The sequence below is a fragment of the Nerophis lumbriciformis genome, linkage group LG10 (genome assembly GCF_033978685.3).
Source record: "Nerophis lumbriciformis linkage group LG10, RoL_Nlum_v2.1, whole genome shotgun sequence".
Lineage (NCBI taxonomy): Eukaryota > Metazoa > Chordata > Actinopteri > Syngnathiformes > Syngnathidae > Nerophis > Nerophis lumbriciformis.
This window is the reverse complement of record NC_084557.2, coordinates 28,157,235-28,172,412: the sequence shown is the minus strand read 5'-3', so window position 1 is coordinate 28,172,412 and position 15,178 is coordinate 28,157,235. Positions and strand designations below refer to the sequence as shown.

Sequence of the window (15,178 nt, the reverse complement as noted above, 5' to 3'; positions counted from 1 at the left end):
TTCCAGGTCCAGCTGTTGGTGTCAGAACAGGATGTAGACAACTACAAGCAGATCAAGGCCGACCTGGACCAACTGCGTCTAACTGTGGAGAAATCAGAACTGTGGGTGGAGAAAAACGGAGTCTACATCAATGAAGACCTTGGTGTTAACGAAGGCAAAGAACAAAACATAGAGGTGCTTTACCGTCATTTAATTTTAGTTTAAGTGGACCTATGATGAATAAATTTTTTTCTGACTATTGAATGTTGTCACAATGTTGGATACTTGTGTTAAGCAATGCCAAAGCGTCTAATCATTAGGCTTATGTATTTTGGCTTGAGCTTGCACACAGTTTTGGATGCTTCTGTTGGCAAGGTTTTACACTCTGGCTACGTTGTGATGTCATAGCGAGGTGGATGTACTTATTTGGACAATAAGTCAAGCTCTCAGCCCCCTCTGCTTTAGGCTATAAGGAAACACAAAAAAAGGAGGATAAAGTATTATTTTCATTTAATCATGGCATGCACATAACACTAATGCACGGCATGCAGTGAAATAAATGATGCTAAAAGCAACTTTTTTTAAATGCACTCTCTGAATCAATCGGCGAGTGTGCAGGTGTTGTGACCGGGTGAAACTATATAATGGGTATGAAGTTCATTTTTGCCCTTGTCTGGTGAAAGAAAATAGCGGTGACGACTTCAAGATATATATATAACAGTGTACATTTTCAAAAGATAAATTATAATGCTTTTGGAGAGAGTGGAGCGTGGTTTCATTTGCAATCTGGGTACGCCTCCCCAAACGATCATCTTACTCTCAAAAAACGTGTTATAAACGTGACTGTGGCGCTAAATTTACACTAAAGCATATCCAATACATATTATCTAGACCCCAAGGAAGTGTTTTAATTGTAAATTAAAATCAGCATAGTACCCCTTTACATTGTTTATGATAAGTGGAGGAGTATTGCTTGGCACTTGAGGAACTTTTCACCAAATAAGTTCGACAAACGTGTTTGTGCAAATTTAACGCTGTTGAGTGTTGATTTTCTTTGTCTTGCCAGGAGGCGGGACTGAGCACAGTGCATGATGGCGACAATAAAACGCAGATCGACAGCAACAAAGAAAATAACTACATCATCGTCAAAGAGGCAAGTTAATGCTTGTCTTTTTCCACATTATCCTCATCGGATGTCAAGATCTTAAAAGTGTTCTTTGTTTCTAACATATAGATCCTGCTCCGGCTCATTAAGTTGTGTCACCATGTTAAAAAGATTCGTACACAGCAGCAGAGGCTTTTGAAAAATATGGGTGCTCATACCGTCGTGTTGGACCTGCTGCAGATCCCCTTTGAGAAAGTGAGCAATAACGCTTTTGCAGCCGAGTGACTTATCTCAGTTGAAACTACCTGACCTTCTCTGCCATCACTTCTCTTTTTTAATTGTTCTCTCCCAGAGTGATGAGAAGATGAATGAGATCATGACCCTGGCACACACATTTCTGCAGAACTTCTGCCGAGGGAATCACCAGAACCAATTTCTGCTACATAAACACCTCAATCTCTTCCTCACTCCCGGGGTATGATCTTGATTGACACAAGTCACTTTTAGAAAGGCCCACCGTTGCAGAGCAAACATTTTTCATCCGTCACATTTAACTGCAATTAGTCTTAAATCGTCCTTTTAGAGGCCAAATATTAACATGCTGTAAGATGTACTTTTTTAAATGGCCTGTCTTAGTTTGACCTGCCCAGACAAATGACTGAATCATGCCTCTTTTTTCTCAACAGTTGCTAGAAGCTGAAACGATGCGTCACATATTTATGAATTACTACCAGCTGTGCAATGAGATCAGCGACCGTGTTGTTCATCACTTTATCCACTGCATTGAAACACACGGACGTCACGTTCTGTACTTGAAGTTTCTGCAAACAATTGTGAAAGCCGAAGGGAAGTATGTGAAGAAATGTCAGGACAAAGTCATGACTGAGGTGAGGTGTCTTTCATTTCATTAATTTATTTTGAACACACAAGTTTCCAGCTACACAATTCAAACAAAATATCATATTTGATTTAATATCTTCTGAAAAAAAAAACTATACAATTTTAAAAATAAAAATAAAAAAGAAACTTGATGGTTGTACGAAAAGGAGCAGGAAGAAGCAAAAATGTATGTCCTGCCCCATCACTCGCATATAATGATCTGATTATTAATCAAAACAATACAACAAATAGTGACATGATGTAACAATATTTGCTATATAAATACAGGATAAATATAATTTATAATTAAATCAATGTATACTCACAGTAATAAGTCCACTCATAATTTCATCAAATGTAGTTTGTATAAATACATTAAACCCTTAATTTTTTTTAGTTTTTTCCTACTTGTTGTACCTATCCAAAACATGTTTTATTTATTTTTAAATTGTACGACACATTTATCCAACATATATTAACCTTTTCCTGTAACATATTTTCCCTGTGACGGTTACCACTAATGTTGTTGTAGTATCTATTAAATATTTAGATATGTAAAAAAAACACCATCTGTTGGAGCACTGCCTAAAAATGTAAATTGCTAAACATATGGTTAAGGAGAATTTTACTGTATGAATCTTAATGATTCACTTAGTTTGTTACTGCAAATTTTTGAATTGTTAATACCTCCACAACTTTCAAATCGAGATCGATGGAAGAAAAGGTGCAGGCAATTCCCGATCTTTAATTATTGTTTTTTTTACAGCTTGTGAATGGAGGTGAAGATGTCCTGGTGTTCTACAATGACCGCTCATCCTTTCCAGACCTGCTTCAGCTGATGGGTTCTGAGCGTGAGCACACGGATGAAGACGGCGCTCTGGCTTATCACAACACGCTTGTGGAGCTGCTTGCTGCCTGCACTGAGGGCAAAAATGTCTACACTGAGCTGAAATGTAACTCTCTGCTTCCGCTGGATGATATTGTCAAAGTTGTCACTGAAGTCAGTTGCGTCCCAGAGGTAAAGGATACATCATTGTATTCCAGCATGTACAATAGAATGCTGCAGAATTCTTTTGTGCGCACAGAACACAGATATCACAGTTTTAATTAGATTATGCAAATTGATTGGGTTTGTCAACATAAACAACAAACAATTAGTTTCACTTGATCTGACTTTATCATTGAAAAAGGATCACATTTTTCAACAATTAATTTGGTAAATACAGTTAATCCCCAATTTATTGTACCCTCGCCAAATTAGTAATTTTCCCTTACTATTTTCTTTTTTGCGAAGTTATTTGTCCAAAGGTATTAATACTCTTTTTTTAATAAAACCAATGTTCCAATTCATATTTAAGGGTCCTCTAGATCAGTGTTCCCCAACCTTTTTGTAACTGCGGACTGGTCAACGCCTGACAATTTTACCACGGACCGAGGGGGCGGGTGAAGGAATGATGGGCGACGGGGGGGGCCGGGCGGTGATTGTTATGAAATAATAATAATTGTGAATCCACTGTGTACTCAGCCCATTACATACATAACAAATCACTTGGAAAAATATAAATGACAACAACCAGCAATTCCACACTACTTTCTTTATGGATATTATTTTTCAACAGCTAAAATAAAGTTGCCCGTATGAACCGTCAGATAAGCCTCCTGCATGTTTGTGTGCCCGAGACTCTTAAGCTCTCCTCCTCTCCTCTCCCTCACCTCCCTCTGTTGGCGACCACTGTAATGCTCTCTGATTTTGGTTGCTATGGTAACGTTTACATGCCTTCAAAATAAGATGCAGATACAACATTAAAAACGAATATAAAGTGCATGAGAAGTTTAACTCACCGTAACGCTAAATCAATGGGAGCCCTGAGCCTGTTTCTCTGCAACGAGACGGTCCTAACTGGGGGTAATGAGAGACAAAGTGTGTCACTTATGTCTAGTCTGCTGTGTTGTTTTGTTTTGGCGGCTGTCACTGTAGAAAATCCCGCTTCACACAGATAGGATTTCGGAAATGGCAACAGGGTTTAGAGTGCTGTACTGGTGATCTCGGGGTTTTCTGCCATGACTTTAATCCAGAACATTGTTGTCTCAAACACACGTTTAAGCCTGCTGTCATTTGCGATCTCCAGCAGTTGATCTTCTTGCACATACATGCTGGATTCACCTGCTTTGTCAACAAATGGGTCGCAGATCCATTGCTTGGCAGTTCGTGGGTCCTTTGAAGTTGGGAAGTAGCGCTCAAACTCTTTTAAAAGCACAGACAGGTGATCGTGCACCAGCTTGGTGAATGAAGGCGCAGGCTCAATCTCACACAAAATCCCCGCTAATGTTTGAGAGCCGGTCGTCGCATATTATGCAGAGCGGGCTTGGTGCGTGGGAATCACCTGTTGCGATAAATCCATATTTCAAGTATGGCTCCTGGTATTGTCTATTAAAAGCTTTCTTTTTGTTAGAAGTCATAGGCTGTTCTTCTCTCTCTTCGATGTGCCTTTTCCCCTTCACAAAGAAACTTTCCAAAGACGTCTGTTTTTTACTCATTTTGCTAGCTGGGTTAAATTTTGGCGCTCAAGTGACCAAGATATAACCGAGAGAATCCGGTCATTTTTCAAAATAAAAAATCGTTTTCAAAACAAAACATCGTTCGGGCTCAGATAATAAATAAAACGGAAATAGCTAATTATTTCTTGTGCGGCCCAGTACCAATCAATCCATGGACCGGTACCGGGCCGGGGTTGGGGACCACTGCTCTAGATAGTCATTCTCAGCAATTGGGTCGTGGTTCTCTGCTTGGTAGAGATGTGACCTTCGCGAACGATTCAAGTCTTTTAAACGACTCAGTTGCAAGTCAAACGTTTGCGAGACACTCTTACTCGCTCATCTCTGTAAATTAGAATATGGTGATTTGATTTCAGTTGTTCAATTAAAACAAAGAGACCAATTAAAGGCTCAGGAGGTGTTTAGCAGCATAAGGGTGTGAACCAGTTGTTTGCAATATTACATTTTTGCCATTTTTTATTAGCTGTAAGCTATAATCATCAAAATTACTGAGAAATACATTCTTGAAATATTTTTCTGTGTTTCGTGATGACCAATTTGGTTTTCTGCTTGTCATTTAAAGGGTGTTGATGGGTCCCACAGCCAAACCAGTGGAGAACCACTGCTGAAGATCATCCCTTTTTAGAATGGTGCAAATAATGTAAATGTTGAAACAAAAAATCCAAATAGCAAATAATTTTCATACTATCTCTAACACAACTACTTACAGTGATTTGCAGTTTTCCTCAGTTATTTCTATCCTAAAGGTACCTATGCATAGAAATCCACTTTTTCCTCCAAATTTAGCCAGATAATGAATCCTTTTGTACATATACGGTATAATATCATAAACAATTAGAGAGATGTCCAGTGGGATAGATTGTGCAAAAATGCAATTACTGTATATGAGTGACATTTATTTTTCAGTACATGTATTTAGCCTTACATTTCTCATTCTTTTCCCAACAGGTGAAAACTGCATATGTGAACTTTGTCAATCACTGCTATGTAGACACAGAGGTAGAAATGAAAGAAATCTATACCTCCAATCACATCTGGAAACTGTTTGACAACATCTTGGTTGATATAGCCAGGGTAAGCCTCAGATTTAAAGTCCCAAACCTCATACAGCATGAGAGCAACTACCTCCTAAGGAATATTCTTTGTGTATGTACATAGGTGTGTAACACTACCACAGACCGCAACCATGCTAATCTGGCTCTTGAGAAGTATGTGACCGAGACCGTGTTGGCCCTCATCACAGGCTTTTTTAGTTCACCATTTTCTGTCAACCACTCCAACCTTCAGGTATATTTTTTTCTAGACATAAACTCATTGAGCACAGCATTTATTAAAATAAGATAACGTAAGTATTTACAACATTTGTTTAGTAGTTTATTATTTTTGGCAGCAATTACAGCCCCGATTCTTTTTTTTAACACAATGCTACAAGCTTGGCACACCTATTTTTGGGCTTTGGCCCATTCTTATTGGCCCATCTATTGGCCCATTCCTCTTTGCAGCACCTCTCAAGCTCCGCCAGGTTGTATGGGAAGCGTCGTTGTGCAGCCATGTTCAGATCTCTCCAGAGCTGTTCAATTGGAATCAAGTCTGGGCTCTAGCTGGGCTACTCAGGGACATTTACAGATTTGTCCTGAAGCCTTTCCTTTGATATCTTGGCTGTGTGCTTAGAGGTGTTGTTCTGCTGAAAGTTAAACCGTCACCCAAGTCTGAGTTCAAGAACCTTTTGGTGCAGATTTTCATCTAGGATGTCTCTGTACATTGCTGCATTCATCTTTCCCTCTGTCCTGACTAATTTCCCAGTTCCTGTCGCTACAGAATATCCCCACAGCTTGATGCTGCCATCATGCTTCACTGTAGGCATAGTATTGGCCTAGTGACGAGGGGTGCCTGGTTTCTTTCAAACATGACAACTGGCACTCATGCCAAAGAGTTCAATCTTTGTCTCATCAGACCAGAGAATTTTGTTTCTCATGATCTAGGAGTCTTTTGGCAAAATGTTACTAAAGATTGGCTTCCGTCTGGCTACTCTACCATGCAGCCCTGATTGGTGGGTTGCTGCAGAGATGGTCGTTCTTCTCTAAGGTTTTCCTCTCTCCACAGAGAAATGCTGTAGGTCTGACAGAGTGACCATCGGGTTTATGGTCATCTCCCTGACTAGGACACTTCTCCCCCGATCACTCGGTATAGACGGCCGGCAAGCTCTAGGAAGAATCCTGGTGGTTCCGAACTTCTTCCATTTATAGATGGAAGCCATTGTACTCATTTTTTTCTTCAAGGCATCAGATATTTTTCTGTACCCTTCAATAGATTTGTGCCTTGAGACCATCCTGTTTTGGAGGTCTACAGACAATTTATTTAACTTCATTCTTGGTTTGTGCTTTGCAATGCACTGTCAAGTGTGAAACCTTTTATATATAGACAGGTCTGTGCCTTTCCAAATCATTTCCAACTAACTGAATTTACCACAGGTATTAATTAGGCTGTGGTCACCTCTTAAGGACGATCAGTTGAAACAGGATGACACTAAGCTCACTTTTGAGCTTCATGCCAAATTATGTAAATACTTTTGTTTTTTTAACTAAAAATATACTTTTTCACATTGTCTTTATGGGGTATTTTGTGTAGAATTTTGATGACAAAAATTAATATATTATAATTATAAATAAATAATAAATTCCATTTTGGAATAAGGCTGCAACATGACAAAATGCGAAAAAAGTGAAGCACTGTGAATACTTTCCAAATGCACTGTTTCCATTTTTCCTATTTATGTTGTCTGAGGATTATCCATCTGTGGTAGTTTACCCGAAGAGCTTTGCGTGTGTCCACCATTGTAGTGCGAACTTGTAGTTAATAGGCTCCTTATTTTTTTTTATCATCTTGTTAGGCAGACTGGCTCAATTACACACACATTCTCTGCTATTGCCATTTTTAATACAAAATAGCGTATGGTTAGTCTGTCAGTAGGCTTGCTAGGGAAGCGCTAAAAACTACAACGATGGCAGGGAAAAGATGCTGTCAAAGTGGAGCCATATAAATAGGACCGCCCACAAAACTGCTCATCCTGAAGATACAGTCAGAAAGCAGTTTGAAAACCATCTACAAAACATAATCTATGCCAAACTTTGACCAAAGAATCACTATTTCATGGCATGTAAACCATAAGTGTTTAAAATAAAAAAAATCACGATTTGACCCCTTTCATTTGTCTATGGGTTCTAATTATAGTAGATGCATAACCATTCCCATCACAAAGTAATTGCTGACACGTTTGTTTAAAATAGTTGCATGAGATGTTTCTGTAGACATTTGTACAATTACTTGATTCTCAAGAGTGTCCATGTCTTCACCTTGCCACAGACAAACCAATCTATCTTCATTAAGCTGCTCCAGTCAACTTTCAGGCTCTACACCTGCACATGGTTGACTCAGAAGGCAAATATTGAGAACTGCATCAAAACACTTGCTGATGTTGGTAAGTAATGCTACTCTATTGATAATAAAAAAGTACAACGGCACAAAAAGAACTGCAACATTTTTTAAATGTGTTTTCTTTTAACATAATTTTTCTTTTGTGACTCATTTACACTGACCGTTCATCCAAACTTAGTTACTTACTCTGAGAATTCTCCATGTATCTCCTCAGCCAAAGCACGGGCAATAGCTATCCCAGTTGACCTGGATAGTCAGGTCAACACCCTATCGCTAAGGGCCCATAGCAACATGGTTCAGCGGGCAGCGAAAGATTGGAGGATCTCTGCACGCACCCGACCCCGCAAGGAGAACCTGGGTGGCCCTGACTACAAGACCATAATTGAGAAGTTGCAGGTATTAATCTACTACATCAAGAAACAAAAAGCTGCAGAATGAAACTATAAATAAAATGGCCTAAAGGTAGAATTTTAGAAAATTAGGGCGAAAATGCTAGGGGGTTAAATTGTCATTGTGTGTGGCATTTGAACTTCAGCTTCTTCTAAAACAATGGTTCTCAACCTTTTCCATGCAGAACCATCTCACACCTAATACAGTAGCATCTCATGTGACAATGCACAGTTATTCAACCATTTTTATCTGACCTCTCTGTATAGTGGTACTTGGGTTTTCAATATTATCTGTTCCAAAACCCAATCAATTTATGAAAACTAACAATTTTTCGCATTAGAAACAATGTAAACTCGATTAATCCATTCTAGACACTGAAAAGTATTAACACAAAACACTTTATATAGAGCATAATTATAGTTTTGTGTGCAGAAACTTCTGCACAAAAACGATACATACAATACAATGTATCGTATGCATGTTTGAAATAAACTGAAACTGAAAAAAAATGTATATACATGACAATGAATATTATAGATTAACATTAAACATCACCTTCATCACAACTTATTTCTTGAATTATGTTATGTTCTCTTTCTTTCTTCAAGTTCTAGCACTCTATTTGTGTTAAAAAAAATGGACACAAATTTCTGTGGTCACACAACTTTGTTAATACAATATGAACTGATGCAATTACACACACACACACACGAGCGTAATAGCTTTACGGCACAACATGTGACACTGTGAAACTGCAGTTTTACAAGTGTACGTGCAGTATTACCTGTTCTGGCAAACTACCTAGTTGTCCCTCTTCAGCAATCAATCAAAATGTATTTATATAGCCCTTAATCAGTGCTTCATGAACCATGACCTCCCCTGATCTGAACCCACATCCGGGCAAGGAAAAACTTCAAAAGCCCGAACTGGGAAAAATGAAGAAACCTTGGGAAGGGACCGCAGATGTGGAGACCCCCCTTCAGGGTGACCGGCTGCAATGGATGCAGAGTGGGTACAATTATTGAATTGTTACATTAATAGATCATGTGAGAATAGAGACCATCGGGAAGCCAACAGATGGTCGTAGGAGGATCTTCTTCCATGTAGACAAGTCGGCAACGCAGAGAAGTCACCAGCTGTGCATAAAAGAGTGGTCCACCCAGGTTCACGACTTGGAACAGCTAGTGTCTCTTCCAGACTGGTGCCTCTTCAGAAATGATCCGTGACCATCTGGTGTCCTCTCCATGCAGGAGAGGGGACACAGAGCAGAAAATTTAAGTGGCAGGTCAATTGCACTAAAAGAGATCTATCCATAAACTATAGTATATAAATGAGTTTGAGGGCGAGACTTCAATGCTTCTACTGAGGATGCATCTGTAACTATTGCCGGTAGGGTATTCCAGAGTACTGGAGCCTGAATAAAAAAACGCTCTGGAGCCTCCAGACTTTTTTTTGGACTCTGGGAATCATTAATAAGTTGGCGTTCTTGGAACATAGATTTCGGTATGGAACATACGTAAAATCAGCAAGATAAGATTGTGCTTGACTGTTCAGTATTTTGTATGTAAGGACCAAAACTTTAAAATCGTACCTGAAGTGCACCGAGAGCCAGTGCAGGTGGGCCAGTATAGGCGTAATATGATCAAACTTTCTTGTCCTCGTCAAAAGTCTAGCAGGTACATTTTTGTATTAATTGCCCTCTGGACATGGGGAGACCCGAAAATATAACGTTAATAACTGTAAATGAGAGGAGACGTAACAAACGCATGTGTAATGATCTTTGCGTCACCGATGGACAAAATGGGACGGATTTTAGCGATATTACGGAGATAAAAGAAGGCTGTTTTGGTAACAATCTTAATGTGCAGCTGAAACGAGAGAGTTGGGTCAAATAATGCCAGTTGCAAGTCAAATGTTGCTTTGTTTAATTGTTCAAATTTAAGGTGGTATTGGTAGACAAGTGCTTGTCTGACAGGACTGATAATCAACATCTTTGTTTTCTTGGCTTTAAGATGCAAAAAAGTTGCCAGACATCCATTGTATAATTTCATTAAAACACGCCTCTAGATGACTACAATTTGGTGTGTTAATCAACTTTAAGAGCATTTAATGACCCTCCAAATACACAAACTCTAAGGCTCGCTTTGACTTTGATTGGACTAATAGTGTATACAACTTTATTTGGCTCTATCGTTGGTTATCTTGCAGCTGTACTTAATAAAAAAAAGCACAAAGACTGACTTACTAAAGTGTAATTAATCATACTAAAATAGGGACAGTATCTGAAAACCAAGACGTCGTTTTGGTGAGGCTTTTGGCCCAAAACCGAGGTGTATGAAAACCGCGGCACCAACTTGCAAATTCTCTTACATTGGCAAACAAGAGTGTTAAAACACACAGGGCGTGTAAGTCCTCTCACACTTATTGGGAACCCCGAAATAAAGTATTCAATTAAGGATCACTACAACCGATCAAAATCAATGTAATAATTTGTGTTTCTGTGTGTGGACAGGGAGTTGTGTCCCATCTTGAGGAGCAATTCAATCCGAAAGTTCAGGCAGAGTTTTTGGTGCTGGTAGATGTCCTCCACAGCCCTGAGCTGCTGTTTCCAGAGGCCGCTCGCCTACGCTGTGAGAGTGGAGCTTTCATGTCAAAGTAAGTTGCTAACCAAACCAATGTGTAGCAATACATGCGTGTGTGTATATGTATGTATGTATGTATGTGTATGTGTATATATATATATATATATATATATATATATATATATATATATTCACTGTATAAATATTTGCTAACGCTTAATTTTATTTGCATGTCAAATGTAGTGACTTTTTTAATCCAACAGATGGTTCCACAGTTTTAGTGCAGTGTCCATACAGTCAGTGAGTGTGCCATACACTCCTCACTGAGGTGTATTTTAACCATCACTAAGTGCAGTGGTGTCAACTGCTTTTGGCTGCTGGACCCACCATCATGCCTTAATGACAAGCAGCGACCCAAGTTACAGAAAACTTTCAACACAAATTTATTTCATTTAATGAACAATACATTCCAAAATAGTTTTAAGAAAAGGTGTTTGTAAAGGTTTTCACTATATGTTAGTTCTGAGGAGTTGAATCAGAGAAACTGGACTTGTACTTGGATGAGAGGTAAAACATTTTCAAGAAAATCAAGCGAGATCACTCACTCTGATTCAACTCTTCAGGTAAAACAAAATGTGCAATTCAAAAAGATTACAAATATAGACATTTGACTTTTTACTGATTTGTACCTCAGGGCCATTTTTTGTACACCATTTTTTAGCCTAAATAGTTAAAATTAGGCATAAAACACTTCCCTGACCGATTTCCTTTCATACCTCGTAGTCCTCATAGTGGGCGGAATTCTTTAAGCGCAAGACATGTGAGCTGCAGAGGTAAGTTTCTGTCTCTCTTTATGGCTATTTGCAGCGGTTTCCCTCTCCTGCTCATGGCACTCCGCTATTTCTCTGCCACGTTCAAACTCACTGCACGCACCTCCATGGCGGCGTAGCAAGCAAATAGCACAGACAAGAACAAAAAGTGCATTCACTGACATCGGGTTGTTACAATATTTCCGTATGTTGTATGATTTTGACCAAAACCCACTGAAAACAGGTCTGTGACCCAGCAGTTGAGAATCACTGGTCTCGAGAGGTAATTTAATACTGCCACGTATAACATATTCAACTCACAACTACTACAGTTACATATAAATTCATTTTATCAATGGGTATATTTTTTCATCCGACAATTATAGGATTTAGTCCATTATGTTGTTTTTTCCAAGTTGACAACATTAGTCAAATAACCATACTATTAGTCATTCTAGTGGTACATAAGGGGGGCCTTGGGAAAAACATTTTTGTTTACTGATGGACTTTTCTCAATACTAATTTATGATTGTAGTCCCTCATCTCTTAATTTTTGGACAATCGTAAAGAGATTTCAGAAAGCCTCAGTGCTGCGGCCCATTTTATTTTCTATTTACTTAAATAATCTTTACAACATTTTTTTAAATTAAATGTATAATTTTTATGCAGACGACACCATTATTTATTGTTGTTCAAACTCGATCACTCAGGCTTTTGAGCTTTTACAAGCTGATTTTGATGTCATCCAGGCTCGCTTATTCATCAATTCATTCATCTTCTACGGCTTATCCCTCTCGGGGTCGCGAGGGTGCTGGAGCTTATCCCAGCTGCACTCTGCGGGTGCAATACACCCGGGACAAGTCGCCACCTCACCTCAGCCAACACATATAGACAGACAACATTCACACTCACATTCACACACTAGGGCCAGTTTAGTGTTGGCAAACAGCCTATCCCCAGGTACATGTCTTTGGAGGTGGGAGGAAGCCGGAACCCACGCAGTCACGGGGGAGAACATGCGAACTCCACGTACAAATACCCCGAGAACGGGAATCGAACTGTGAAGCACGAGCGCTAACCACTGCGCCTCGCTTATTTGATCTTAAATTTTTTTTTTACATACATATAAAAGCAAGCTAATGGTTTTCTCTTATTCTAGGGTGATACCAGACAATATTCCATTTTATGTTGAAGAGGTTCATTTAGCATACTGATGTGTATATATAAATGGTTGATTTATATAGGATAGTAAGGTAAAGTTTTGTACCTGACAAGTTTCACAGACGACGTCATGCTAACATCACGTGATACCTCTGATGAAGGCTGCAGAAGCAAGGTAGCCGAAACTTGTCAGGTACAAAACTTTACCTTACTAGCCTATATAAATCAACCATTTATATAACATTCCATTTTGTAGCATCAAAATGAAAACCTTTAGAGCAGGTTTCAAAATACAAGTGCTTGGGGTTTCCTCTTGACTAGAACCTTTCATTTAAAGGCCTACTGAAATGCGATTTTCTTATTTAAATGAGGATAGCAGGTCCATTCTATGAGTCATACTTGATCATTTCGCGATATTGCCATATTTTTGCTGAAAGGATTTAGTAGAGAACATCGACGATAAAGTTTGCAACTTTTGGTCGCTGATAAAAAAAGCCTTGCCTGTACCGGAAGTAGCAGATGATATGCACGTGACGTCACAGGTTGTGGAGCTTCTCACATCTGCACATTGTTTACAATCATGGCTACCAGCAGCGAGAGCGATTCGGACCAAGAAAGCGACGATTTCCCCATTAATTTGAGCGAGGATGAAAGATTTGTGGATGAAGAAAGTGAGAGTGAAGGACTAGAGGGCAGTGGGAGCGATTCAGATGCTGTGAGAGGCGGGTGGGACCTGATATTCAACTGGGAATGACTAAAACAGTAAATAAACATAAGACATATCTATTAGCCACAACACAACCAGGCTTATATTTAATATGCCACAAATTAATCCCGCATAACAAACACCTTCCCCCTCTTGTCCATATAACCCGCCAATACAACTCAAACACCTGCACAACACACTCATCCCACAGCCCAAAGTACCATTCACCTCCCCAAAGTTCATACAGCACATATATTTCCCCAAAGTCCCCAAAGTTACGTACGTGACATGCACATAGCGGGACGCACGTACGGGCAAGCGATCAAATGTTTGGAAGCCGCAGCTGCATGCGTACTCACGGTACCGCGTCTGCGCATCCAACTCAAAGTCCTCCTGGTAAGAGTCTCTGTTGTCCCAGTTCTCCACAGGCCAATGGTAAAGCTTGACTCTCATCTTCCGGGAATGTAAACAATGAAACACCGGCTGTGTTATCCGGCACAACAGTCAGGGGGTGCATTCTACGGCGGGGGTGCGTTATCCGGCACAACACCTGCCGCAATACACCGCTTCCCACCTACAGCTTTCTTCTTTGCTGTCTCCATTGTTCATTGAACAAATTGCAAAAGATTCACCAACACAGATGTCCAGAATACTGTGGAATTTTGCGATGAAAACAGATGACTTAATAGCTGGCCACCATGCTGTCCCAAAATGTCCTCTACAATCCGTGACGTCACGCGCAGGCGTCATCATACCGAGACGTTTTCAGCAGCATATTGCGCGCGAAATTTAAAATTGCACTTTAGTAATCTAACCCGGCCGTATTGGCATGTGTTGCAATGTTAAGATTTTCATCATTAATATATAAATCGGACTGCGTGGTCGGTAGTAGTGGGTTTCAGTAGGCCTTTAAAACCTATATTAACAGGGCCTGATTCCTTAAGATCCAAAACGAAAAAAATAACTCGTACTATGAGTAGACGTGTTGTGTGTGTGTGATCCACTAACACTGCGTGTGCAATTGAAAAGTGGTGCAGATCGACTTATTTAAATGAGGATTTTGCTTGCTATGTAGATATTTCATCATTTTTCCTGCACATTCATGTAATCGCGCGCGCGCGTGTGTGTGTGTGTGTGTGTGTGTGTGTGTGTGTGTGTGTGTGTGTGTGTGTGTGTGTGTGTGTGTGTGTGTGTGTGTGTGTGTGTGTGTGTGTGTGTGTGTGTGTGTGTGTGTGTGTGTGTGTGTGTGTGTGTGTGTGTGTGTGTGTGTGTGTGTGTGTGTGTGTGTGTGTGTGTGTGTGTGTGTGTGTGTGTGTGTGTGTGTGTGTGTGTGTGTGTGTGATGTATTGAACCAGTAGCACACATCTATAATCTATAACACCTTTTTGGCTCCATCATGCTCCAGCACTATTTTTCTGTGCTAATAAAGTAATAACATTGCCTTCGTCATTGATTTTGAATTAAGATCCAAATATAACGCGCTAAACCGCGTGAGCAATATATAAAATAGTGTGTACTGATAATGGACGTGTTGCGTGTGATTTACTAAGTCGGTGTGTACAATTGAAACGGGCGC

At 39.7% G+C, this 15,178-nt stretch overlaps 1 protein-coding gene across 3 annotated transcripts in view; it reads left to right on the top strand.

Moving 5' to 3' along the window:
• The window catches only part of itpr2 (inositol 1,4,5-trisphosphate receptor, type 2), a 121,515-nt gene that overhangs the window by 35,861 nt on the left and 70,476 nt on the right, over positions 1–15,178 (top strand). For all 3 annotated transcript variants that reach the window (XM_061969928.1, XM_061969927.1, XM_061969926.1), the window contains exons 26-36: positions 7–174; positions 1,046–1,132; positions 1,214–1,339; positions 1,437–1,559; positions 1,771–1,971; positions 2,730–2,981; positions 5,468–5,593; positions 5,678–5,806; positions 7,883–7,997; positions 8,169–8,350; positions 10,857–10,999. In XM_061969928.1, the coding sequence (XP_061825912.1) occupies positions 7–174; positions 1,046–1,132; positions 1,214–1,339; positions 1,437–1,559; positions 1,771–1,971; positions 2,730–2,981; positions 5,468–5,593; positions 5,678–5,806; positions 7,883–7,997; positions 8,169–8,350; positions 10,857–10,999 (1,652 nt within the window). The remainder of the gene's footprint in view (positions 1–6; positions 175–1,045; positions 1,133–1,213; positions 1,340–1,436; positions 1,560–1,770; positions 1,972–2,729; positions 2,982–5,467; positions 5,594–5,677; positions 5,807–7,882; positions 7,998–8,168; positions 8,351–10,856; positions 11,000–15,178) is intronic.